At 40.9% G+C, this 27386-nt stretch overlaps 1 protein-coding gene across 2 annotated transcripts; it reads right to left on the bottom strand.

Moving 5' to 3' along the window:
* Positions 1 to 1311: 1311 nt before the first annotated feature.
* Positions 1312 to 12045, bottom strand: C10H3orf14 (chromosome 10 C3orf14 homolog). Of its 2 annotated transcripts, XM_032194136.1 has the most exons (5): positions 11970 to 12045; positions 10682 to 10761; positions 9851 to 9974; positions 5202 to 5276; positions 1312 to 2541 (listed from the first exon to the last, which is right to left on the bottom strand). In XM_032194136.1, the coding sequence occupies exons 2-5, from the start codon at positions 10732 to 10734 to the stop codon at positions 2398 to 2400; spliced, it is 396 nt and encodes a 131-aa protein (XP_032050027.1). In that variant the 5' UTR covers positions 10735 to 10761; positions 11970 to 12045; the 3' UTR covers positions 1312 to 2397. The 2 variants fall into 2 exon arrangements, with proteins under 2 accessions (XP_032050027.1, XP_032050028.1); XM_032194137.1 differs by lacking the exon at positions 5202 to 5276.
* Positions 12046 to 27386: the final 15341 nt, after the last annotated feature.

The following is a 27386-nucleotide window of genomic DNA, read 5'->3' as shown; positions in this document are numbered from 1 at the left end:
TGGGAAAATCAAAAGCAGCAAGGAGATGCAAGCATCTGCATTGTGTCCCAGTGTTTAGGCGGAGCCCAAAGAGATAAAGACCCAGATTATTCACACGTAGAAAGTACTTAGGGGCCCAGATTTTAGTTTAAGTGATTTCCCTTTGGATGCGAAGACCGGGATGAGTCCCAGTCTTTGTCAGCAAGTAACTGCTCACCCATCCCTTTTCTGGGAGGGGGGCACTGCGTGTGCTTTATCCTTCTTGTCTGCTCAACTGGCTCCAATTATTTCCTTTTTAAATTTGAGCTCTGTAAGTCTGAGATACATTCCCGCTAAATCAGACCGAGTACCACATTGTGATCTTACAGAAGAAAATATTACCAAGTTGTCTTTGTGACAGAACACTGAGTAGGTATAAAATTGCAATGGTCTCTCTGCCAGGTTTTTTTAAGCTCTCTGCTTGTAAGATGAAAGCCTAATTTGATATTTTTGTAGTTATATAACAGTTCTAATATTTTGTGACATTTTGTATTGTGACACTATAGATGAAATTGTCATCGGACTGACACCCTTTACTGTTTATTCCTTAATTACAACTGTTAACAACACTGCAGAGAAGCGTGCTAATCTGCCATCACATATTATGAAAACAACGTTATTGTTACAAACACCAACACCCACTCAACAGGATATTTCTAAGATGGCAGTTTCTGTAAAAACTTATCAGTTTAATGGACACTTCAATAGAAAAGTTTTAAATGAACTCTTAATATTCCCGTTGAAAATGTAAAATCATTTTTATATCAGAGATGAAGTTTTTATTTATTTATTTTCGTGTGAGTGATACTTCAGCTAATTTAAATTCAGACAAAACTGAGTGCCTACTTTCAGGAAGATCACTGGCTGCAGATGTTGGTCCTTCAAGGCTACCCAGACTTCCTATAGTTTCCAGCTGGAAGTCTGTTCTCCAGCTCTGACTGGACCATGAACTCCCCACCACCTGCTAATCAGTGAATAATTCAATTATGTGTAATTAAGTGAACACAGTTTTTAGTGCATAGATCTGAAGCAATCTGGACACTTATTAATGTTGCTAAAAACTACCTCAGTTTCAAGAAGTCCTTCAAACATCCCTAGTATAAAAATAATCTGCATCTCTGAGCCTAGTAAAATTAGTAATTACTACACATCGATACCCTCAGACACTGGCAAAGGTCTTTTTTGTTTTTTCCCCTTCCTTTTCCAGGTCGGGAGGTAGGAGAATGTTGTGTGTAAGATTAAAATTTAACAGACTCCAGCTGAGGTTCTTAATGCAAAAGATTTTTTTTTTCCCCTAGACATCCTTTGCTTCAGAAGGGTGCAGTTCCTTCAGGCCAAGTCACACACCCAGAAGAATCTTCCACTGAACTGGTACTTTAAAAAGCACACATGCATGAATAGTGAAAGCTGCATAGAGTTAGCTGACTGTACAGTCAGAACTCACCAATACTGCACCTCTGTAGGAGGATGCTGAGGAGCAGTTCAGTGGCTGAGAAAGAAAGTGTTATCTCCGAGACTTCTATACGCTTGGGTTTTTTGACACTTGCTGCAGGCTACCTTTCTGCTTGCTTCTTTCAAACTTTTCATGCCTAAGTAAGAGATCTCACTTATAGATTGTCAACATAAAGAAAATAGCACTAAGAGCAGCCTAGGAGTAGCAAAAAATAGCCTAGATATTTGTTTACTTTTTCTTGTCTTTAACAACCCATTAGACAGGAAATATAAAGTAGGCAGCAAGAGGCTGGGAAAAGCAGAAACGGTTACTGGAGCAAGCTGTAGAAGCAACGAAAGTAGCAATTGCAAAAAAATCAGGGAAAGCAAAAAGCACAAATTCAAGGTGTTCTTTCTACATCTGCTGCCATGAAGGTTTTTACACAGATTTCTAGTGCTAAACTGGGACTACTCTGACGCAAAGAGCCTGCCTCCCCTGTTAACAGTGAATTCCTCCCTTCTCCTTGATCCACAAAGAGGCACACAGCACAGATGACTAGAGTGAGGAAAGATAATGTATGAATTTGTCTTTACTTCTCACACTTATGCGGAAAAACAGAGGGTTACAAATAACCTAAGACTTTTCTTACACTGAGAAGTAATCACTTCAGTGCGTTTCTTAACCAGTGTTTCTCACTTTTGATTTTAAAGTCCCTTCATGAAGGATTGCTTCTCTCGTTGTAAGGAATGCTAGTCTAAGCTCTCCTAAAGCAAAAATAACACTATTTAAATGTAAAGTGTTAGGCATGAGACAAAAGCAAACTCTCCAATGTACCTCATTTTCATTTCATAATGAATGTACATTACAATTTAGTGATATGTTTTATTATATAACCTGGACAATCTTGCACCACTTCAGCAGGAAGTTACAAAACAAAGTCAGAGTGTTTAATTTTGTGAGTCTTCTTCTGAGTAGCTTAGGTTCTGTTTTGTAGTTTTCAGTTTCTTAAAACCAACAGGAGCTTCTGCTCTTCCTAAAAGGAACTGTTCCCACTTGGGAAGAGACTCTTCTACTGATGCCCAATAGAGAGTCTGAGAAAGAAAAAAAATCAACTTAACTTAATCTGCACCACATGTTTAAAAACAATACAGACAAACAATGAATTATTAAGTCTTGCCTTATGAGTGAAACAATCCACAAAAGAACAAACTTATGCATGAAATTTCAAGTCTCTCCTATAGCACAGAACACCACCAGCCTGGAAGGATTTCATTCTGTATCGTGAACTGCGAAGTGACTGAATATGCCCTCTTGTGGTAAGCAACAGACTAGTTTAAATCCCCACCACAGCTTTAAGAAAAATACTTTGTGACTGTAAGCTTTTCCAAATCACCTTTCATATTTAAATATATAAGTCAGTGACATTAAAATTCTAAAGTGGAAAAAAAACGTTTAATGTTATAAACAAGGAGTGCTGCATAAATTGCTTTTCCTGGGAAAGTTTGCAATAAGGCAATTAATTGTTTTGAGTAAAATTTATGTGCTAACCCACTAGGTTACTATTCAAAATAATAACCAGTATTTGAATCATGAAAGGAAAAGAGGCTATATGGTTATCTTGTGGTCGGAAAAAATCTGGTTTATCTAACTCTTTGCATTACTTTGTACCTCTAAGTAAGAAACTTGACTTCCATTTTATTTGTGGAATGGAAATACCATTCATGATTTGTGGTGTCAGTATCCTAAGGATAACTTGGTTGTTTGTAGAATTTTGAAGAAGAAATTGTAAAGTGCCACTTCCTCCTCTCTTCCCCCCAAATACTGTGATCAGGAGCTGGATTAAACCAAGTATAGGTATTTTTAGATACCTATGCTCATTCAGAAAAAAAAAAAGTAATTTATAGTAGAAAACATGTACGGTACATATGTATTAAACCTTTTTTTTTTTTTTACTTGTTTAAATATATAACGTAGAAGTAGTGTACCACAGAACTGAACATCTCTCTACAGAGAATTAGATTCCTGGCTAATCATTCTGATCCTTACATGTAACTCAGATATAATTACAGCTCTTGCAGATTTACAAAAATATTTTCTTCAACAGATTTACTCAAAGAATCTTTTTTGACAAGCATATGTGCTGTCACACAAAACTACTCTGACTTAGCAAGCTGGGGATCCATTATAGCCATAACTTTCAAAGTATATTAATACAGACACATAGATGGCTGAGTGAAATATGCTCAGAAGTGTTTTGGAGCAAAGCATGCACCAGAATTTTGAACCATGAAAGAAAGTTTTCTTTTTTCTACTATTTATAGCACTCTGCACTAGAAGTATAAAAAAGGCTGAAATAGGATCTTCTGCTTCAAATAGTAACTCCATTCTCTCTAAAATTCCACCACTGCTGAAGAGCACAGATCTCTGCAGCCATCAGCAATTGCTCTGCACTCTCCAGTGTGCATAGACTTTGGTCTATGTCCCGTAAGCAGCTTAGCCACCTAACACAGGACAGATAGAAGCAAAATTGCCTAGTCCTAAACTGATCCAGGCATCTATAGAGGTGCCTTGAAAGTCCTCTAAGAGTCTAGAAGTGTTTCTGAGCACTGCCAAAACAGGCTCAACCAAGTAGCTTGGCATCTTTCTCAGCACGATTCAAGACACATAGGTATCTATGATAAATGTATGCTTTTTTTTCTAAAACCTCTAAAAAACACTGACAGCATTCTGAGCACGTACCCTGTGACAGTGACAGGAAGCCATTTACAAAATACAATGACAAACTTTTAACAGCAACCAAACCAAGAAGTGATGTCTCTCATTTAAGTAACAGCCTAAGTATTCAAACACTTGCCCAGCAGGTGTGAGAACAACATACAACACACCTCTCCTCATCCGCTACAATTCATGCCTTTTCCATCCTTTGACAGCGCCCTAGCACCCAGATCAGCGTGGAGCATTCTGTATTGCCTGTGGAAACTAAACCACCGTGCAATGTTGAACCCACAAACTGTTGGTCCAAGAAACAAGCAGGAATCTGATTCAGTGGCCTCGTGGTTGGATGCTTAATCTGTATCAGAGCTGTGTCCCTATATCCATTTCCAGGACTGCTCCTGTCCTCTTTATTCATTCATCACTGCATAACACTGAGAAAACAGTCCTTAGATCAGGGAACTGAAATCGGTATGTTGGATCAGGACAATACTCAGCTCTCAGGCAACGATTCTTCAAGATTGCTTAAATCATATCCTTTAAGGATATCCTTAAATCATGCTCCAGGGACTACAGGTGAGAAGCAGAATTCCTGGTTTAGTGCTACTTTCCCTGAGATCCCGTACTATCTGATAAAATAACTGAAGTAAAAACTTCTCTGTTCAAGTTGATCAACTGCTGATTCTGAAATGTCAAGCTGACGCTCTGCAGCATACCCAAGAACATATAAAACAAAGTAGCACTGACATAGAGTAGTCTCTATATTCACAATATTCAATTTTTAGTATCTTTCATTTTAAATTTTAAGTTTGTAAGAACCTGAAAGCTGCAAAATATTTCCACCACAATGCTCTAGAATCTAGGGACCTTGCCCCTGAAGTTAGGTTCAGCTTGCTGCACAGTACACAGGCCTTTGGCTATACCAGTCACTGGATTTTAAAATCAATTATTTTCACTTTAAGAACATGCTTCGGGGGGAAAAAAAAAAAGCAAAATGTTTCATAAACAGCAAACAAAAAGACAGAGTTCTAGGACTTACTTCTAAGTTAACAATATCAGGATGTGGAAGTAAACACATTCTTTCTTGCAGCTTTTTTTCTGCTGCTTCTATATCCTAAAACACAGGCAAAGCACATTTAAAAACACTCTGGGAATATTAAAAGGATAATACTCACATAAAGGCATTTAAATTAATTAAATGAACATTAAGCTTAAACAGCATTCACATAACAACACTGGAGGTTCAAACCTTTACTTAGTCATTCTGAAATCCAGCTTGTAAGAATGATATCCTATGGTTTCTAAATATGTTCACTGTAACTTTCTGATACAGGAATACATTTTATTACTGCATAAGTCTGTTGCTGTATAACTTATTCTCCCTGGACACTGGTATAAATTACAGGTAAATTCTGTTCTCTGTAACTTATGAAAATGGGGGGGAGATGACACAATAGTTTGCTCTGTGCTGCATGGAAACTGAAGTCTGTACTTTAGCTACTGTAACTGTAAAGTAACTAGGCAAATTGTGTGCAAGATCTTTACTCCTCAAGACAAAGATGACTTGCTAATATGCATGCATAACATGTGCACAAAAATGTAGAGCTGCAGCAAGCTGTTCACCAGACAAACTTGGATGACAATGCACCTCACATAGCTTTCTTACAAAAATCAGTATTTGGGTTTCTGCTTGTCCAGTGGATGCGTGCTGGATTCACAAAGGCCTAAATAAATTTTAAAACTGCAAACAGCAGCAACAAACAAATAAAAACACCACCCCAAATTAGCCCCCCTCCCCTTTTAAAGTTCTGACCCATCCTTGTGGGCTTAGTTCCATACCCAAACATTGAAGAGATTGAGTGGTGGGCAGATGAAGAGAGACAGAAAGGGACGTGGGAGTGGGGTGTGAAGAAGCCAAAGCTGAACAGAGTGGAGGGGGAAAGAAAGTATAGCAGATGGCAGAGTTGGGAGCAGAGAGCGGGTGTGAAGAGTACAACAGAAAAACTAAATGAGAGAGGAAATTCCCCAAAGGGACTTCCCAAATATTCACCACCACTGCCGCCGAAAAGAAGAGTGAGATTCTGGAGGAGCATATCCACAAGAGAGACCAAACATGATTACTCGCATTGAATAATAGCCAATCTGAATATATCAAAAGCAAACAGCGCTCAACTCAAGTTTAGTTGGACAAATATGGCACAAATTCAGTCAGATATGATTAATAAAAGCAAAACACACCCTTACTGCTAACTCAAGTTCAGTTTAGTAATACAGATGCACTTGGTTCAGTCACTCTACGATGTTCATCTTAATTCTATTTCATGAATTCCTTTTACATCGTGACTATATTCTCCTGAAAGTTATTACAAATCTTATCTAAGTAAAACTGTTCCCCACTTTCCTGCACGGAAGGGCACATCCTTGCAGGAAGCTAAGGGATGTCTGAGAAAGAGCAAGCTCGGTCTTGGATTTATCCAAATCCTGGCAAGTAGCAAGTGGCTGCCTCTTTTCAGGTGAGAGAGGAGTAAAAGGGAATAAACTTAAGTGTGGGGGAAATGTGAACAAAACTGGAAGCAGTTTGGAGTCATAATGTCAAAACAACAGAAGACAATACCGAATTCATTAACCTAAGTAAGGTATTTTTCTGTTGCATGTGCTTGGAGCAGATATAACCTCAATAGCACCAAGTGAAGCTCTTATCAGCATGGCTCATACCAAGCCTGGAGAAGTTATCACCATACTGAAGAGCAGAATCAATCACTAACGTTCATTTCATATCCTTCCATAGGACTTTCCCCCTTTTGATCCCCTTCTTCCTAATTCCCATAGAAATTCTCACAGGAAGGAAGACTATCAATTAAAATTGTTATTTTTTTTTTTTCATCCACTCAGTTAAGGCATTGGAATGTTTACGGTGACAGGAAATTAATGCATTTCAGGCAAAAAAAGGAGACAGCAGTTGTGCATATATGTTTAGTAGAAAAGGTCACTTTGGCATAGCCTAGATATTGGACGTGTCTTTTTGTTGCTCACTCGAGTTTGTATGTTGTGCAGTCTATTGTCATTCAGAATACTGATTTAATGACAGACAGTGAACAAAATTTTTGCTGGAAGGTGTAGTACGCTTTAGAAAATAACTAAGATTAGATGGCACTTCTTTCATGTCTCTGCAACTGGTAAACTTTGTAGGGAAATGAAATCCCCATCATCAATATAAAAATAAATACATCAGCAGCGTGAACTTCGGAAATAAAAGCAGCAAATTTAGTATGTCACAGCATAGAGGAAAAAAAGAGAGCATCTTACAGCGCTTTCCCTGAAACTACAAGGACTGGAACAAAAACAGTTCAAGACCCTTCCCTAGAGGTAAAATGGAAGGCATGACACATGCATCACTTTTAGGGGACCAAATTCAGCTGTCACTTATATTGGTAACAGCCTGGCTGAATCCCACTTAAATAATTCTAGAATTGCATGATGTACAGGAAAGCAAATTCAGTTTAAGTTACCTATATAGTCAGTACCACTAAATAACATGAAATAGAAAATAAAGCATATGCTATAAGATGGTGCACCATAATACCAAAAAAAAATCTAAACACAAGAAATGTTACTGACAAAAAAGCTCGTAGGTTAGATTAGAAATTCTGGTTGAATTTCTGCTTTTATGATAACACTATATGGGCACCAAGTGACACAGATTTCTCTGATCTATAGCAACCTAATTGCATCAATAAAATATTCTGGTAATTATGTTAAAATGCTGAACAAGTGCTTATAATGCTAAAATTTTAATTAAAAAATGTTTAGTTTCCTGCTTCCTACCGATTAGAAAATTAATTTATTTTGAAATGCTTTCCTGTGCATAAATACCAACTAGCACAGAGAAACAAAAACGTCTTTTGCTATGATCACATACTGAAAACAACTGATTTTGCTTACATGCAGAAAAAAAAGAAATGCAAATAAAAAAATAACACTTCATCATGTCCATGTATTTTTGAGTAGGCCAAATCAACAACTCTCCACATGGTAACTGTGAAATGTACAGTGCCTGGTATCAGGAACAATATTCTGAAGCTGGCACATTAATCAGTCTTGTTTTCAAGCTTCTCATATATTATTCTGCATAGATTTTTTTTTTCTTTTCTATTCTGTTATCAGAAAGCATCTGCAGGAATGCATGCCTGTTAAAACCAGTATAAAATTAATAGATTTAAACTGATTTATGCTACTTTATCCTGCAACAGAATTTGTTTTGATACATATGTTTTTGCTTTTTTCCTGTACAAACACCAACATTTTTGACACTTGAAAGGAACAATTTTGAGGATGTGACAGAAGATGGCAAATATCTGTGTAACTGCAAAAATATTTACACTCTGTATATGTCTAAGCTATTGTTAACATTTCCAATACAACAAGCTTTCAGCATGCAGAAATATATCTTGCCTTTATTATGTTTGTCTGTGTATGTTAGCTGAGACTGCATTTGTAAGATACAACTTGTTTATGAAAAACTACATATGTGAAAAATAAATCTATTTTAATTATAAAATGCACATAGAAAAACATTAGTTATACTAGGTGAGATTACTAAATCAGTCAAACACGAACTATGGAACAAAGAAATAAGCAACCCATCCCTTTCTACCCAGCCTCCCACTGAAGCACCCACACTTGTCTATACCCACAGAGGAGTTTGATTGCCCCAGCTCAGTCTGCAGCAGTTTAGCAGAGCCTAAGCTGCAACATCCTCCTCAACACACAATTGGTAAGAAGAAATCCCACATTGTGTGTTCTGCCTCGTCTGCCACTCCCTAAATATAGCTGCCATTTAAATACAAAGAGCACTTGCTTCAGAATTGTACCTAGCTGAAATGTGAATGTTTTTAACCTTCACTAGGTTCTGCATGAAGAAACAAAATCTTTGAAGGTTCAAATAAGTCTTTTTATTTTCTATAGTAAAACTTTTAATTTCAAGAGATAAAATACATGCAACTCAGATGCGTAAGCGAGGAGCTGCAGAAGAGGTTTCAGCATTCTAGGCCCTGCCATCAAACTCACATATTTTAATTGCTAGTTCTCAAACATCCTCTGAATTTACCTAGGAAACAAATCTTGCCTAAATATGATAACTGGTACGTAGAACAGCTATTAACATTACTAACAGTATCACCACTAGGAAGAGCCAGAAATACCAAACACAGCTTTTACAGACTTGCAGGTAGGATTCTTGAAGTCACTCTACGCCTCCTTAAAGACAGCATCTAACTAAACTTCTCCCACAGCTTCACACAGCCAGACTGGGAAAAGTTCCTACCCTGGCTTAACAGCATGCTAGATTGGTCAGCCCCGATTCCCAAATATATCCCCATCTCTGGAACTGGGTAAAAGGTGTAAAGGTGCTCTGAGTCTGACAAGACTCAGAGGCTGTCTTAGGCAGACATCTATGTAAGCATGTGCTGGATCTTTATGTGTACTTTAAAGAAAATAGCAGCAGCTGCCACCACAAGGCTCATATAAGAAGGGCATGTAAAACAGGTAGTGGTGTCATCAGATAATAGAGACATACTTTGGGTCAAGTTCAAGAAAAGGAACTCTAATCATAACAATGGAGCAAACACTTTCTTTTTTCAGTTCTGAGCTACAAAACTACGACATTTCAATTCAGTTGCAGAAACTTACATTTAAAAGTGCTGCATTCCTTTTACGAGCTGCATCAGCTGCTTGAGTTTGCCATGTCTTTTTAGTCTTTTTGTCTCCTAGATAAGTCTCCATCTGCTGTAGCAGCACTGATCTCTGAGACAGTCTACAAAGGAAAACATTTTGCTAAGTGGGTAGAACATTTTGCTCAGGAGCTAGAAAATAACCTTTTTACCTTACCCAGTTTTCTCAAAACTATGGGGCTAATTAAGCCGGCTGTAGGGTGGGTGTGCTGGGGGAGGGAAAAGGTACAGGCAGACACCACCTGCTGTGCTTGCATGAAGCTATAGCATTGCAACCAGCAGTCCTCATATGCTAAGGTGCTTAGAAGCACCGAATCTCTCAGAACAGGAAAGACAGGGTGGGTTGGGGTGACTTGATCAGTACTACTCTTGCTCATCGGCAAGTGCTAATTGTTATAAGAAAAGCAGATTTTTCTGAATCATTACTGTATTCGCTTCACAGTCTGAATTTACAGGGCAACAAAGAAGCAGTTCTGTAATCGAGGCACAGAGTGACAGAAACCAGCTAAGAATTCAATGGCGATAAGAGGTTAAAGAGAGATCTTAAACCAGTACCACCACTGGAAGTCAAAAACCTCATCAATCTCAATACTCATAACAGCAGTCAAGGATGCTAATTCCAGTAGTTCATGAAGGAAGAGTGCCACCTCCTGGAACACCGACCCCTTGTTAAATACTGCTGTGCTCTCTAAAGGTACGATTTGATGCTCACAGGATGGCTGGGGAGACCTCCTAAAACCACAAGGCAAACTGCCCTGAGGCCGGCCATGCCATTGAAGCCATTACTTACATCTCTTCGTGTCTTCTAGCAAGGTGAACCTCCTGAGCCAAATAGGATGACATTTTCAGGTTGCCTGTCCCCGTTTATCACTGTATTAAAGGAAAACCAAGTGAAATTCAGGTTTTCCAAAGACACAACACGAACATTTACTTTTCAGTAGTAAAGCACTCCAAGTTAACAGTTGCATGCACAATATTTAGATAATTTATCAGCTCTGTAAATAAAATCTGCTTATAAATTTTAATGCCCACCACAAGACGCTGTAGTTTGAATACACACACTACTAGTGCCCACAACACATTTTAGGAAAATCTTGTGGAATTCTAATACTTTGGGGTAACTCAAATTTGACTTTCAGGTTTCACATTTAGCATTAAGCGGTCCTAAGTTTCAGTTGCTTACAACCACACGCAAACTAAGTGCTTGTGTAATTTGTGTATTACTCCTTACAATAGCGATTTCTGGCTTCTGTCATGTTACTCCAAACACAAAGTTGGAGTTTTAATTAACGTTTATAGCAACTTCTTACAGACTCAGTGCCTTGTTCATAGGGCGATAGGGGAAAGTACTGACATACTTAAATAACTGAAATTCCTAAACCAGTTTCATTTTTGAGCACTTGAAAAAAGAGGGAAAACCTTGAGCTCAGCTCTTCAGTAAGGCAGATAACCGTATAGTAGACGGTTATAGTAGTAGTACAGCAGATGACCGAATAAAAGGTTAAATTCTTTACAACTTCATGATTTTTTGAGGTGTAAAGGAGATCATGTGCCCAGCCCACACCCAAGTCAAGAGCCTACAGCACTTTTCAAAGGGCTGGAAGTGTTTTACAGCCAATTAATAATTTCCCCCTCAGATGTGACCACGTTTCTGTCATGGAAATAAACCTAAAGAGGAGAAACCACCATATGAAGGGTGGGAGAAATAAAAGATCAAGAGATTTGACCATTTAGGGGGCTCTGACAGAGGTTCACACATAGCTTTGGAGCAAGTTATTTACATGAGGACTGCAACTTAAGCAGACACCGCCCTGTGGCGATGCCTCCCGCCCCCCCCCATGGCCCTCTCTCCTCAGGAGCTGCCCGGGGGGGGAGGGGGGGGGGGGGGGGCGGGCGGGGGAAGAGGGAGGGGCGCCCAGAATTGGCGGGAAGGGCGCTGCCTCAGGGGGAGCCGCCCCTACCATTAGGTAGGGGGGAGGATCCGAGAGCCCGTCGGCATGTGCCACTCCATAAAACCGCGGGAGGGGAAGGCGAGAAACAAGGGAAAATGAGAAAAAAACCCCCCAAACTTCGGTTACCTTCAGCTTTGGCGGCTTCCAAAAGCGAAGCAACCACCCACCATGGCCTCCGCGACGCCTCGGCCTCCCCCCTCCCGCTGCCATGGAAACGGCCGGAAAGGCGGAACCGAGCCCCGGCCCTCGGCTCCCCATTTGACTGGGGGATCGGAAGAGTGACAGGGGGAGAGGGCCAATCAGGGACGGCGGGCGGGCTGAGGGGGCGGTTCCGAGCGGTCGCGCGCAGCGCCCGTTATTGCTGAGGGGACACTGAGGCGGGAGGGTGTGCAGATCGGGTTGTCGTGTGTCGGGCGCTGTCCGGCGATATCCACCGAGTGAAACACTCGGCAGCAGTTTCAATAAACTTTATAGACTTCGCAGCCCGAGTATGGCAAGGAAGAGCGAGCCCAAAAGTGGCACGGAGCGGTTGCCTTGGGCTAGCATTGCCTGTTCCTCAGGGCCTACTCATCCCGGCGCCGGGATCTGTAGTGACGTACCTGTGTGTTTGAGGCAAATATTACTTGTCTACGCAAGGCGTAGCATCAGATTCTTGGCCCAGAAAGCATACTGTAAATTACAGCCAGATTCTTGGCATGGGATTTCAAATCCTGTGGTGAGAGCTTGCCCTCTGCCTGAGAGCAGAATTTCTTCCACGCCTCAGAGCTCGGAGAATTGCTGAGGCGTATTTGGCCTTCTATTCAAACCTCTGACTAAATGTACTTTCTAAAAAGGCCCGATTATTCTACTTCTTGTGAACATCTTCAAAGAAAACAAACCAGAAAATTGTGAGCCGAAGTACATTTGAAAGTACATTTTTTCTTCACTTTCTGCATTGTTGCCTGATAGATCAATGCATGTTTGAAGGTGCAGATTATACCTAAAAGTTGCTCTGAAAGAGCTCATCTTCACTGCCTTCTTTTAAAACATTATCTAACCCTTTTAAGATGCCTCATGGCAGGCCTTTCTGACTGCTAATCAGAAGGTTTTTGTTCTCATCCTTCAGCTCTATCTCTTTTTTTGTTCCCTAATTTTATATTTCTGGAACAAATTCACATTATTTCACTTCGTGACATATAATTAAGTAGAAATTCTTTAATGTACTCATCAACTTTCTCCTGCTTATTGCAGCATTCAGGATAACTAGTACTTAAAATCTTCATTTTATTTTTTTACGGTTGTGATTGTGGGATTATTCTGGGTTGTGCCTGCGTGCACGAAGGGAGGGGTCTGGGGTGCCTGCGAGCACAGTGGGAGGGGTCCTGGGTTCCTGGGTGGGACACTTTGACACTATATGAGATAAGGTCACGCAGTAATAAATTGGCTTACGGCACAGAACGCTGGTCGCTGTGTCCGTTTGTCCCGGGCTTTTCGGTTGGGTTATCCAACAGTGATTTGAAGACAAGACTTCCCAATAAATGAGATAGGGGAGTGGAGCCTTTCCTCATTTCCAGTGGCTTGAAAAACTGATAGTTCCACCAAGTTTAATGGCAAGCCTAAATGTTCTGCACAGTCTAAGTTGAGCTACACCAGTTGTCCTTAATGGCAGTGATCTTTCTTGTAGCATTAAATGGATTTCAGAAAGAATGGAGACAAACTGAAGTTTGGTTTACATAAACCATTACATACGCCACTTGTAGACAGTGCAAAGAACATTTTAGTTAAGCTGCAGCTACCATCAGTTGTTCAGCGTTGTGGAAACATGGGCAGGATGGAAAACGAAATTTCTTAATGACTACTTCAAGTGACTGGGGGATGAGACACTCAATAAGTCATCAATAGCTAATGAGCTATAAACTTTGCATTTAGTTTTTCAGTATTAATGTTCTTTTTCAGCCTAGCCTGTTTTAGTTCCAAACTTGTCAAGAATATCATCTCTAAACTTATTTTTAAAAAGCAAACCGGCAGCAACCAGCAGCAATCCCCAAAGCAGCCTGTTTTGAATAGGTGGAGCGCCAACAGTGAAGGCCATGGGGGTCATTGCCGAAATGGGGCTTTACAGACAAGAGGGACTGACAAAAGGAATGTTAAGGTACCTTCATATCTGAATGTGCTGGCACCTAACTCTTGCTTGGCAGCAGGCTTATGTAGGAGGGTTAGGCATGAGAGCTTTTCTCCGTAGTCTGTGAGTGCCTAAATACGGATTGAAGACTTACTGCTAGTACTGAAATTGTGGGCATTGTGACCCGAGGTTTTTCTTAACCCCCGCAATTTGTTTTTGCTCTGAAAAAATTGAGGGTTTTTCCAAGAGAAGTTGGTGGGTTGTAACGCTAGGTGGCACTTAAACACAGCTAACAAAGTCTCTTCAATCTTGCAACACAAAAACAGTCAAACACATTCTGTTCTAACATGCAGTTAATTATATCCTCAAAATGATGTCTTGGATTGATATTACTAAACAAACATGTATAAAATGTAATTACAGACAAGTGAAATAAATACTGTAGGCTTATAATTGCAAGATATGGGGTTTTTTGCTTGTAATATGCTACACACCTGTGCGTAGTTTATATAGCTAGTATTTTATTTTGTCATTTTTGCTAACATTTAGAAGGGCACAGTTTAGCTTTATGTGCATTTATTTACTGGTACCAATTTGTGCCATATGTCAGTTAAAAAAAAAAAAAGAATGCTTTTATGTATTTGGATTTTAAGACAGGGGTACTTCTAATGGAAAATAATAAGAATAGAGTTTTTTATACAAAAACATTTCAAAAACTTTAAAAAAATGCATACGTGTTTTTTATTTTATTTTATTTATTTTCTGATTGCTTTTCTTTCTTTACTTGCTTTTTTGGCAGTACACCTGTATTGCTATAATATCTTTATAGCCATTTGGAGGTCTAAAGTCCATCTGTTCATAAACAGTCCTTATGTGATATCTTTGGTAAAATACACCAGGCCTACGGGACAGTCCAAGAGCCATGAAATCCCATCAGAGTAGCTCGTGGTCGTCACCCTGGGTTCTGGCAGTTTCTCTTATCAGCTGGAGAAGTGGGGGACAGCTGGCGGCATTTCAGACAACCACACAAGCCCTGTGCAAAGCTGCTTGATGTTACCTCAAGCTAAAAAGGTGAAGATGTGCAAGGAAATGTCCTCCCAGTGAAGGAGCAAGCTGATAAGGCATCAAACCGAAAAAGTGCAAAAATTACCTTGTTCCTCTTCCCCTCACGTTCCGATATTCAGGGAGCTGCTCTCAGCCTGACTGTAGGCAGGGCCCATCCCACTCTGTTCAGGGTTACAATGAGTTGGCTGCACCGCAGGAGAAAGATCTGAGTTGAGCTGACGCTCATAAACGGTTGGGCAACCCAACAGCACCTCCTTGTATTGGCATTTTGTTATTTGGCAGCTGAATACGTGTATCTGCTGTGGGAAAGACTGGTACGGGCATCAACGTCAAACGCTTGGTTGAAAGAAAATTGCCGACATGGTGCTGTGTGCTTAGACAAAGCAGTGTGAGCACGCTTGTTGGAATTGCCCCCAGACATCGCGACACCCATCTGAGGTGATCCAGAACCCAAAGAGCACACCAAGATGTGGTCTGTGCGCCAGATGGATGCACCGCAGCTGCCAGCAATCTACAATTGTGAAGGAACTTTCTTGATGTGAAGCCACCAAAAAACCAGTCAGCTTCACACCTGGGAACGTGATCTCCTCACTGCAGGGTTGGAAACGTGCACACATGCCCAGCAGCTGGTGCAAAAGGAGTTGGCCAAACTATAGACAGTTGAGTCAAGTTCTGAACAAGAGTTGGAAGGGCTGGGGAAGAGGAAGAACCGATAGCTGTAAGAGCACAGAGCTGGTGGGACTCCAACCCAACTCCAACAACTCTTCGTGTGCTCTTGAAAGTGCAGTATAAAAGTGCTGATCAGGCCAGGCCTGGCCTCATCCAATGCCAAAGGAAAAAAAAAAAAAAGGTTGTAGGAGAAGGGCATAAAGAACAGAATATTTTCTTTATGCTTCAAGTAGCGATAAAAACCTGGCAAATAGGATGGACCAAAGATAATCAGCATTCAGCTGAAAATTAATCTATTTATTTATTTGTTTGTTTGTTTTTGAGAAAGATCCTTTAGGTTCTGGAAGTGTCTTTCCAGTAGTAGTTGATGTGAAATATGAACTAGCTTAGACAATACATGAGAGTTTACTGATGTACCCATTCAGTATTGTCAAGGGGATACGATCCATGCCCCAACAGGTGCTTTGCATCTGTAGTTTCTATGCCATAGCTACTTCTTTTTGAAGATTTCAAGAAAAATGGTTTGGCCCTTGAGTAGTAACAATAAGCCTTCTGTTTAAAAAAAAAAAAAAAAAAAAAAAAAGATATCCACAGACCTCCACTGACTTTAACAGATGTACAGGTAGAAGAATGTTTTACATGTAATTATAACAACTATTTATAGTAATTAGCTTGAATTTAATTGCTTCTCAGCATGCTAAGATAGTAAATTACAGCTTTATTTCAAACAACTCCTGTTGTCTGTTTTTCTTAAACTGAACACAGGAAACCCAATAAAAACAAACACGTGGAGCATCACCATTCCCGGTTCCTGTCTCAGTGTGTCAAACAGGGATGCTTCGCTTTGATCTTACACGCGGCACTTCCCTCATCCATGCAGAGGATCCAACCTTGCTTCCCTCGGCACTGAAAGCCTTCTCCTCCTAAGAGCAACGGGAGACCACAGCGAGATTACCCTGAAACAAGCCAGCGCCTGCCAACCTTCACGTGAATCCAGTCTTGGGCAGGCACCGCTGGCGCTTCCACCCATTGTCCAACTGCTTTGGGCAATAAAATTGGGCAATAAAGCGGACTCCTTAGCATGGTGTCTGCCCGTGCCCTGGGACTTCCCCAGACACCAGCATTCATCCCTTTGCACTGGGTGTACGAGTCAGCATAGAGCTTTCATCCAGTGCAAGTAATGTTGTCGCTATCTGGTCTAACAAAGAAGTTGTCTTGTTCTGTAATGGTGGTACATCTACAGAAGCAAAAAATACTCTGAATTTTAAAACATGCATTTATGTGACTGTCAAGATGCTTGATATTAATAGCTCGACTTTACTGTAAGCAGAGGTAGAAGAAATAACACCACCTTCACAGCGCTGGCACGGTTTCCCTGAGAGCTGAATTCTCAGCCAATAGTTTCTGTCTCTGTTTTTTGCCATAAAAACCTGAGCAGGAATGTTCTATTTTTTATTTCAGTTTAGATTTTGAATGCTTTTATTACGAGTTTCCTCAATCCCTGAGAGAAATTGGAGAGGCAACAATGCTGCTCCTATTGCATAACACCAACATTTACTGACAATAAAAATAACTGAACTTGCAAAAAAAAAAAAAAAAGTTTCTATTAAACCCTTTTACTAGGTTGTTGTTACAAAAGTTGAATTTCTCATTTTTTACAAAAAAAAAAATCCCTCTTTTTAAAGAAAGGTCACTCAATCTTTTTGGAACGATTTAATAAATGACTTTTTCCCCTTTTACTAAATTTAGCCTTTTGTTGAATTGTTTCAGTTCCTATTAAACCTTCACAAAAATGTACTTTCTATTATGTTTCTTCTAATAGGTTTCCCAGCCTTATAACTATAATAAATTTGTCAGTCTAGCTCCAGTGAACACTGGACTCCTAAATCCTACCACAACAGATTATAAATATAACCATTTCTAAACCCTTTCAAGAAGTTTTACCCTTTCTTTCAACTCGTTTTATGTACTCAGCAATTCAGTGAAAATAACCTTTCGGAGTCATTCTTTAAACTCTTTTTGTGGTGCTAGCGCAGTCTGCTCATTTGATCAGTCAGTTAGAAAACCCGAGTTCTGCTCCCACCTCTGCCACCCCGGATTCAGCCTGAACCAACTCACTTAAAGTCAATGTTTCCTTAAGTGTTCATTTAGAGGAAATGACCAACTTGACCCATATAGGGCCTGATTTCCAGAGTAGCTGAGTGCTCAGAACTGCGATTTAAATCATTTGGAGTGGTGCCCTTAGCACTGATAAAAAAACACGCCTGAAGACATCGTGTTAGGTAACCAGAAAGGAAGACCCTCAAAAGGAGCTTTTACAACAGATACACAAACATGCTTTGTTTGACTGATCTCTTTCCTCTAGCTTGCATCTATGATTATTACTATTGTTATTATTATTGTTATTTTTTTTTAGGAGAGAAGGAATTACGCTTCTTTAGCAAACAGAACACTTCTTTGATAAACAGTTCTTTTCAGGACGAGTTTTAAAGTTTCCATTAATGAAAACAAACTATAACAAAGCCTTTAGAACATTAATAACCACACTAAAAGCAGAAATGCAAGCAGTGTGATCATATAAATTTAAGGAAAGCAGACAGAATCTAAATATCTCGAGCCCTGTGTCATAAAATGAATCAACTCAGCTTTATAACTCTGTATAAAGAATAAACAGCAATGCATCATATTTGCTTTGTATGAATGAATGGGAAGCAGAGAGAGGCAAGGCTTATCTAAGTAGTATTAAAGCTTAATTAATGGAAACTTCCCGAGGACACAAATAATCTTCATCAGTCCTGAATTACAGCATAAACTCCATCCAATATATTCAATATAAACTCCATTCAATATAAACTCCCATTTATATATTCAATATAAACATCCATTCAATATAAACTCCCTTGTCAGGCCTACCCATAATCATAAAATGGAGGAAAAGATGAACTTCTTCACCCGTCTTTCCTTTTGAGAGAATTACGTAGCTGAGCTCCTCCAAGCCTGCTTGGGTTTGCTCTACTCGTTGGAACAGCTCTAAGTATTATGCTTTGTTTCCAGTCACCTGAGTTCAAGAAAAATGAATTCAAACCAAAGAGGGATACAAAAAGATTTAGGATGATCAAGGTAGTGGAGCAAATTTGCTTTGTGAGCTGAGATTTATCAAAACAAGATCAGGAGAAGTATCTTGATTGTTTTCCTATTCATACACGAGTAGTTGTTCACATCAGAGAAAAATGAGTGTTTTAAGCAAAGAGACAGAGCTAGCAGAAGAACAAATGGATGTAATTAATAAACCTCAACAGAGGAGTCTGAGGAAGGTAGCTAAGCATCCGACAAGTGAAAAACCTTGATCGGTTTGTGACCGGGAGTCTGCGACGTGGTTTTCTGCATGACTCGGCGCCGCCAAAGGGAAGTCCAACTTGCAGAGCCCGTCCAACAGCAAGCCTGTGGCAGCAGCCGTGTCCTGCTGAGCAGCGCTGCTGAAACTTCAGAGTAACAGCACAATGTCAATATGTAATAGCTGACAGTTGTGTCTGAGAGAGGAACTGTGGAAGCTACAGTTCCAAGTCACCTGCTGCGCTGTGCCTCTGGCTATGAGTAGTATTGCCGGGGGAAGGTGGGCAATAAACATTGCACTGCACAACCTCTGCAGTTTGCTTCCATTTGCCTGCCAAGCCAGCCTGCTGGCTGCTGACACCAAGGCTATGGAGGTGTGGAGAGTATTGCCACGCTATTCAGACGTTGGAAAGAGAATGTTTTTTTATTATTTTTTTTTTTAAATAAATCTGTGTTGTGAAGCTCTTTCTGTCAGCATAGGCTTCCTAATGTAAACTTCCCTGCGCTGTGATCTCAATACGGGTTTTGTACTACAAAGTCCTACATGACGTTGTTTGTAGTTGGCTGTTTGTCTGAACCCATTTCGTAGCCTAAGGCACAGAAAGGCAGGTGAATTTAAATCCGAGCTTTCAAGTTGGTTTCCAAATGCTGTCAGTTTAAAATATTAAAATAACGGCAAGTTCTAACAACATCCTCAAATTTCCTTGCCCAATTGGGTATCTTTGTCTTTGCTGAACAGAGCTCTATTTGCGATCAGAGTTATGGACAGCACGGTAGAGTCCAGGCTTTGAAATAACTGGCTAAAACTGTCAGTGCTGCCATTGACATGAAAAGGGTCAACGCTTGGAGTTCTGCCCTTTATGGTTCAGCTTAGCAGTAATGCAGTAGAGGAGATTTTCTTCGCAAAGATGAAGCAGTAAGCTCAGACAGAAATATAAGAAAAGAAATACAGTCTAAGGATTGAGAAAATGAGGGAATATCATTCATTTTCTTCATTAAACCATATCGCAGAAGGTTATTTGTTGCTGGTTGGATTGTCAGTTACTGAAAATGGACATGACTCTAGCAAAAACTGGAAAGTTGCATCAATTTATATCAGCTTTTTTAAAGGAAAATGTTTATCTAATTAAATGAGGTTTGCACAGTCATGTTCTGCATGTAGGTACCTGCACACACACATGCACACCTTTCCTTAACATCTCTTTCTTCATGTTGACAAATTGACACTAAGTTTGACACCAAGACTGCTAGCCTCAAAGTCAGTGCTGTCCTAAAAGTTTTGTGGCAATGGATGGCTATGCAGGGAGGAAGAAAGGCTGTAAAGAGAGCTTACCCCTTAATAGATGTCAGAAGCTCCATGTAGGTTATTTTTTCCTCCAACTCAAATCCATAGGAAACCAGGTTCTATTATTCATAGAGCTGCTTATTTAATTAAAATTTTATTGTATTTAGAGCAACCAAAATGAAACGAGTTTATATAGGCAATCAAGCGATCTGTTGCTAAAATATGGACTCTCGTATAAATCAAGCAGTTAGGGAGATGCCCTAAATTTCCTCTCTGGAAATGGCTCTCCATAATTGGCTAATCTCTCAAAATAATTTGTGGTACCTTCTTACACGTTGTGCCAACTGCAATAATCAAACAGGGCTGATTAAAATTATGCTTCCCCAGTTCTATTTAAAATGGGCACTTCATAACTTTTATATACTTTGAATTGGATGTTCTAGCCTCTTAGAAGGGACTGCTGTCCCTGCGCTAGAGGAAGCACAGTCGAGTGATGAAAACGTCTCAGTCTCTGTTCATGTGTAGAGCCTGTGGGTTTTAATTGTAGGAAGTATTGTGGACGTGTTGGAATCCTTGGCCCCAATCCCACACGGCATGCAGAAAGTTGCAAGGTACATCATGACAAGGTGCTGAAGGTACCTCCCAAAAACATAATCCTGAATGTAATGTGCTTGTTCATTTAATAATATATATATATTAATAACATTTTGGGGGCACATCTCCCACTGCAGATACAGCATAGAGTTAGGTATAACATTCATTTAAAATAAGAGGCCAAATGAAGGAAATAAACTGTAGGAAGTCATTCAGTAAGGGAACTGGGTATTTTTAATAAATACAGACCCAGCTAATTTCACTTGGAACAGTAACTTTGGAGTCATAGAGGCCAGGAGCTCTTCCATCTCATCTTTCTGAAGATGCACAATGGGGGAGACCCACAGAGACTCAGCAAAGACAACTTCTAAAGGACTTCAGCTCACCTCCATTGCTGCTGGCTCATCACCCAAAGGCTCTTCTCTGTGTGGGCGAAGCCAGTGGGGGTGGGAGTGGAGAATAGTGTGCACACCAAGCTTTGTGTTTGTTCCTCAGCTTAAACTCGTTGGTGTTAATGTCTGAGGATAAAGTAAAGAGCATCATACATAAACAAATAGCAAACCTGGCTCTTTATTATGCATCCACACACTGTCTCTGGCAATGCCCATGGGTCCACCACAGGTAAGGTCCCAGGATACCACTACAACTGAGTAATTGCTGTTCATCATAAACATCTGTGTAAGAAGACTGGAACAGATATGCCTAAAATTGCTCAGGGAAAAAAAAAAAAAAAAAAAAAAAAAAAAAGCAGTAATGCCGAAAGCCGAGAGATGAGTGATACGGTAACAGTAAAATCTTGGCTCTGCTAAAGTCAAAATGAACTTTGCCAGGAGCTTCAGAGAAGTCCAGGTTTTTGCCTTGAGAACCTGCCCAGAGCAGCTGCTGTGGCTGGGTGTCCTGAGAGAGCCTCCTGCCTGCAGGGCTCCGAGGGAAGGTGTGCGGTCCTGAATTCAGAAAGCTGGCTTTAACGAGCACATGTGCCCCACGAATGCCTGTGCCACTCTTTGTGAACAAGCTAATCTTTCCAGCTTTGCTATGAATTGTCACTAAGTCAGCTATTGCAGCTGAGCACTCACAGATGTCAGCGCTTGTGTCACACCCTTTGAGGGAGAACAGGCAAGAAAACATTAAAGTACAGAGGATTTTGTAAAAAAATAAAAATAAAAAAATAAAAATAAAAATAAAAATAAAAATAAAAATAAAAATAAAAATAAAAATAAATGGTTGGCTTGCTATTTAGAGAGTGCTGGGAAGGTACTGGTGTGAAAAATGAAAGATTTGAGCATCAGCCATTTTTTTCACAAAGCTTTCCATCAGGAAAGGAACCACGACCATTCCTTCTTTGGCAAGGTCTCTGGCCATTTTGCAGCGAGTGCCTCTACCTGGAAGTTTAATGCTTTACGTTGTGCCCATTGCAATGAAATAAAGCCGCTGAGAGCCTGGCTGGCATGGATGCGAGATGCTGGTGTCTTCACCACGTGGGCAACGCAGTGCACGGCTTCTTGCTCTCAGGAGGAAGCAGGGGCCCCCAGGACAGACCTGTGCGTGATAAAATCTAAACGAGGATGGCATAATGAAGCTGGGATTAGCTGCACGGAGAAACTTCTTAGTGCCAGAGTACTGCCTGTTTGTGCTGTAATCTGTCGCACGCTGTCCTACAACCTTATAATGAGGTTAGCTCATAAATCATTAATAGATAACATAAGCTCCGAACAGATAAGGAAAACAAGGGTCGCAAGCTCATCAGCAGATAATGCTATGCTGCGGTAATAAGCAACCTGCTGAACCCTGTAATCGCCTACAACAATTGAGACCTATTTGTGAAAGTATCTATTAATTCTTATTAACTGTTACAAAAGGAAATGTGACAGGAACGGGCATATAATAGGAGATCACTTTTTTAGTGCTATTTTGTCTCTTAGCACTTGCTTATTCTTGGCAAGACCCTTCTGTAGGTAGGAGATGGATCAGCTGGAACTCGAGTGGCAGGAGAGAGGAATTTATTTTTCTTCTGCCGTTGCTTTGTTAGGAAGCTGAGGATTTGAGTTGGGCAGAGGCAACCATGGCTTTGTGGCAAATGGTTTGCACCAGCATTGCACAGGCACATGGGGCTACATGGCATCCCCTGGCCATGGCCGATTGTCATCCTATTTTACACATGGTTGAAAGGGATTTTTAAAATCCAGCAAGATGTTAAGATCAAAATAAAATATCTGGGATTCTGCTTGGAGATAGATCTGGTGCCCTTCAGCTCAAGAAGACCATGGGTGTCCCCAGTATGGAGGTGCCACTCTACAGAGGCAATGGGCATACTGCCACTGCTTTCCAAGCCCAGCATGAAGGAACCGACCATAGCGTTACAGCCTGGCAGCGGGGATGCAGCCTGCCTTTAGCAGAAGAGCTGTAGGACTTTCTTCATATTGCTTTGCAAAAGTAACTTGCCTCCTTTACTGGCAACTGAACGCAACAAACAGTGGATAGGAGGGATTTTAGAGAATAAATTAGCTCAGATACTATAGCAGTAGATAAAATAAAAAATAATAAAATAATAAATAAACAAACAAATAAATAAATAAATAAAAACACCTCCACAAAACCCAGCACAAACCCCTTCCCCAAGCAATAGTATTTTCCATTCATTATACTGGGAATGGCATGCAACAATAGGATTATGATGACTGCAAATGTACCATACTGAAATAAAATTAGTTTAAAAGGCAGGAACAATATCACCATCAGATAACTTTCTTGCAAGGTGGAAAATAGCTTTAATAATGTTATCGTTGCAACCAGTCTAAAAAATATGAAGGCTCTCCTCCCCACACCTCCTAGAAAACAGCGACTGTGTTAAAAGCAATCTCTCTGGGTCTAGAGGGCTCTTTTGGTATTGCCAACCTGTGAAAAACAAGGGCTGTGGCATGCAGCTGAAAATCAGCAATGCAGACCGTTGAAATCTCATTCAGACAGGAGTGTATTTCAGAGTACGGGACCAAAGAGGAATATTCATTATACGGAAAGTTAATGCATCATGCTGCCTGGGCAGGATGCTGAGAGGTGGCACAGGAAAATCGATAAAGATTGAAGTCCCTGTAAGTGCAGGCAGAATGTGGAATAAGAGCTCCAAAGGCAAGGAATCCAATTGCCAAAGTTAATATTACCTTTTTGGAACATGCTTTTGGGGATTAGTAAGAAGGAAATAACATAATGGGGCTTTGCTCGCTATTTTGGAAAGAATCCACTGTATAGTCTAAGAGGATGAGAGATGATTCAGCCTGAAATTGGGGCAGGGGTGGCTGTGTGCTCAGGAGGACATCAGCCCTGCTCAGGGCTCTTCATTGCCAAGGCCATGATCATCTGCCTATTAATAACAAATTCCAGGTCAAGGCGCCTGTAGCAGTGGGTTTTCACGCCTGTTCTGAGAGAATGGACTTTCCTAAGCTAGTATAACGTCTGTGGGAATACGGCTTCCCCCAAAAATATTTCAAACAATCTGAAAACCAGGAGGGAGCCATCGGACTGGGTGAACACTTTGTGCCATGAATCCGTGAGTTCGTGATCAAAATTACCTTTATCATCCAGTGGAACACAGGCTGCGGCCCAGTTATGTGCAGCAGCAGGAGCATAAAAACGAGCCTCATGAAAGAAATAAGGGCATAAAAAGTAGGTGTAGGGGCAGAGGAGAGCTGCTATTATCCCTTATTTGCGAACTTCAGGGTAATTTGACCAACTTTATGCCATTTCTATTAACTGACCGTGTTCTTTCCACTTGTCATGTTGGAGCTTATTCTTTTTTATTTTTGTCATACCTTTTATGTGACGAACTCCTGCTCAATACACTTTTTTGGCAGTTCTGTACTTAATCTTCTGATTCCCACGGCTACCAGCACAACGCCGTGTGTCAAGTCCTGTTCAAGCCAATGGATCAGAGACCAGTCACGGCTCTTTGCTGGGCCTGCAAGGTGCTGAGCCCTTGCTGACCAGGTGCCCGTGTCTGAAGCTGGGAAACAAGGAAGAGAATTTGGGCAAAATGAGAAAACTCTGGCGCGACAGCGCTCTGCTCATCTGGCCACATGGGCTTGACTCAGTTACTCTTGCCAGTAACTTTTGCCAGTTTTGTGAGTAACATTTTGTTAGTCACAAAACGTTCATCCAGTTGACTGAGTGAGTGGTATGAAGACATACTGACACACGGGTTGGCTATGGCACAAGAAAGATACCAAGGCATTTTTAATTGCACTTCTAAATTATGAACACAGCACTGAGATAAACAAATGCTGTAAAACTTGCTACCAATATCCTATGTGAAACCAAGGAGGTACATTACTGGTGCTCCTCATTCTTTGCAGTACCTTACGTGATAGACTGCCATGAGATACGTAGCCCTATCGGGTGATACCAGGTGAATTAGACCCCATCTATTGTATTTGGGATGACTGCACAAACCATCAGATTTCATAAAAACAACATTTGAGAATTAAATTTTTATGTTATGTAGTGGCATTGTCAATGAAAACAATCAGCTTCATAATACAAGAGCCGACTGCTATACATTTCAGGTACTACATCTTAGATGCTGTGCAATCAATAGCGTTTCTGAACTGCATACAGAGCATAGAACCTAACAGGAGACAAGACACCTGCATCCTTTTTACTTCAGAAAAAGGAAAAAAAAAAGAAAAAAAGAAAAAAAGAAAAAAAAAAAAAAGAGCTAGGATTTACTTATAGCCAATTTTACAAGCTGCAATCAATTTACAGGTCACTGGGAGACTTTCTGGCAAAGGCACAACGTATGTCTGTGTCTAACAGGCTCAAAGTAAGAGGTTTAAGTAATAAGGAAGCTTATTTAAGGCACTAAAATTCAGAAGGCAGAGCCTTTCCTAACATAAGCTACTGAACTTTTAAGAGCTTTTATGATTTTTTTCCCCCACTAATGGTGTTTTTCAGCTTGAAGGCTGGTATTAAGCACAACTAAGGACGTTCTTTGCTAGTTGCAAAGTGTGCTCACCTTTTTTATAGCCAGCTAAGCAAAGTGTTACATAGCTTAACCCTTTTACTTTGTCACCTGTTTTCATACAGCTTGCTGTATTACAGCTACAATAGCAAGAACTCGTTCAGGTCACAGTCCCACCTGTGGCTTTTTAACACACGGTGTTCTGCAACCTGGTGTGCCCTACAAGTGTCAGCTGACAGTATCATGAATGAAATGATTTAATTGAAATGACATTAAATGTTATTTTAAATTAAAACCGCAGCTTAGAAACAGTGTTGTTCGAAGATTGGGACCAGAGTTTGTCCCACAGTTCCTACACCGAGGCAATGCCCTTAAAGATCGTGGTTTAAGCCTGTGAGGATGAATTCCTGGAGGGCAAAGCTGTGTGGTGCTGATGGGCCCATCAGGCTGCACATAATGAAGGCGTCAATTTATTGTTTTTCTATGGTTTTCTATTCTTCTTGATCATCTGCTGATGAAACCTGGTAAGCACCTTGTTACAAGAAATTGCTCATTTATCTGGTACATCCAGGACAGCCCTATTTCGTCCCTCTGGTGCACCAGGGAGAAACGGCTTTGCGGAAAGAAAACAACTAGGCTTGATCCCAGAGGTCATCATTTTCCTCCCATGTGTTGGCAGAGAGAACGCTACAGATCTCATTTTATCCTGCAATCAAGCTCGTCAGCTCTCCCCTTGCTTTTCTCCCCAGCAAGGAAACGAGGAGGCTTGCACTCTTCCTCTCCTGCGGAAAGGGCACACAGCATCGCAGAGCTCTAGTGCTGAATTACGGAGTTTGCTACGCCATGGGCCAAATGGATATTATTTGAAATAGCTCCCCCCCCCCCCCCCACATCCTCCCAAGTCTCATTCTACAAAATTCATAGCAATCGTCATTGCCGCCAGGTTTTCCTGTCCTGCTAAATGTCTGTCTGAAGGGAGGAGGGGCCTCAACCAAAAGACAACAACACACCAGCCATCTTAAGTGACTCTGCGGCAGATTTTGTACTGGAGCAGACTGTGAACTCTTCATCCATGTCCCACAGCCTGCTGGCTGCCCAGTGAGGGGTCAGCGTGGGCCAGTAGAGGCCGGGCAGGTCGGCGTTGTTACTGTGCTACTGAGGCGTAACACCACGTGGAGGTGGTGCAGGCAGGGCCTGCGGGCCTGTGTGGTGCATGGCTGGCTGAGAAACCACAGTTCCTCTATTAGGACACAGAAGTACTTTTCAAGAGTCTACACAGGATGTCTTGCAGTGTCTGCCTTTTATTTGGATGTTCCCTCTTGCCTCAGTGTCATTCCTGCGGGTCTGGCTGATGAGGGCCAGTGTGGCTACAGCTAAGAAGGCTGCGCACTGCCTTCGCTACGTGCCTGGGATCTATAGTCAGAGCAGCAAGAGTTTGTGGAACAGTACTAAAAGTAGATACCAGCCACCCATCAAACCCACTCCAGGCCCTGTTCCTGGGGAGGAAAAGCTTTAGTTCTGCCCCCTCCTGGCTGCTGGGGTCAG

Source organism: Aythya fuligula, chromosome 10, assembly GCF_009819795.1.
Source record: "Aythya fuligula isolate bAytFul2 chromosome 10, bAytFul2.pri, whole genome shotgun sequence".
NCBI lineage: Eukaryota > Metazoa > Chordata > Aves > Anseriformes > Anatidae > Aythya > Aythya fuligula.
The sequence above is the reverse complement of the archived record's forward strand: the minus strand, read 5'-3'. Positions and strand labels throughout refer to the sequence as shown.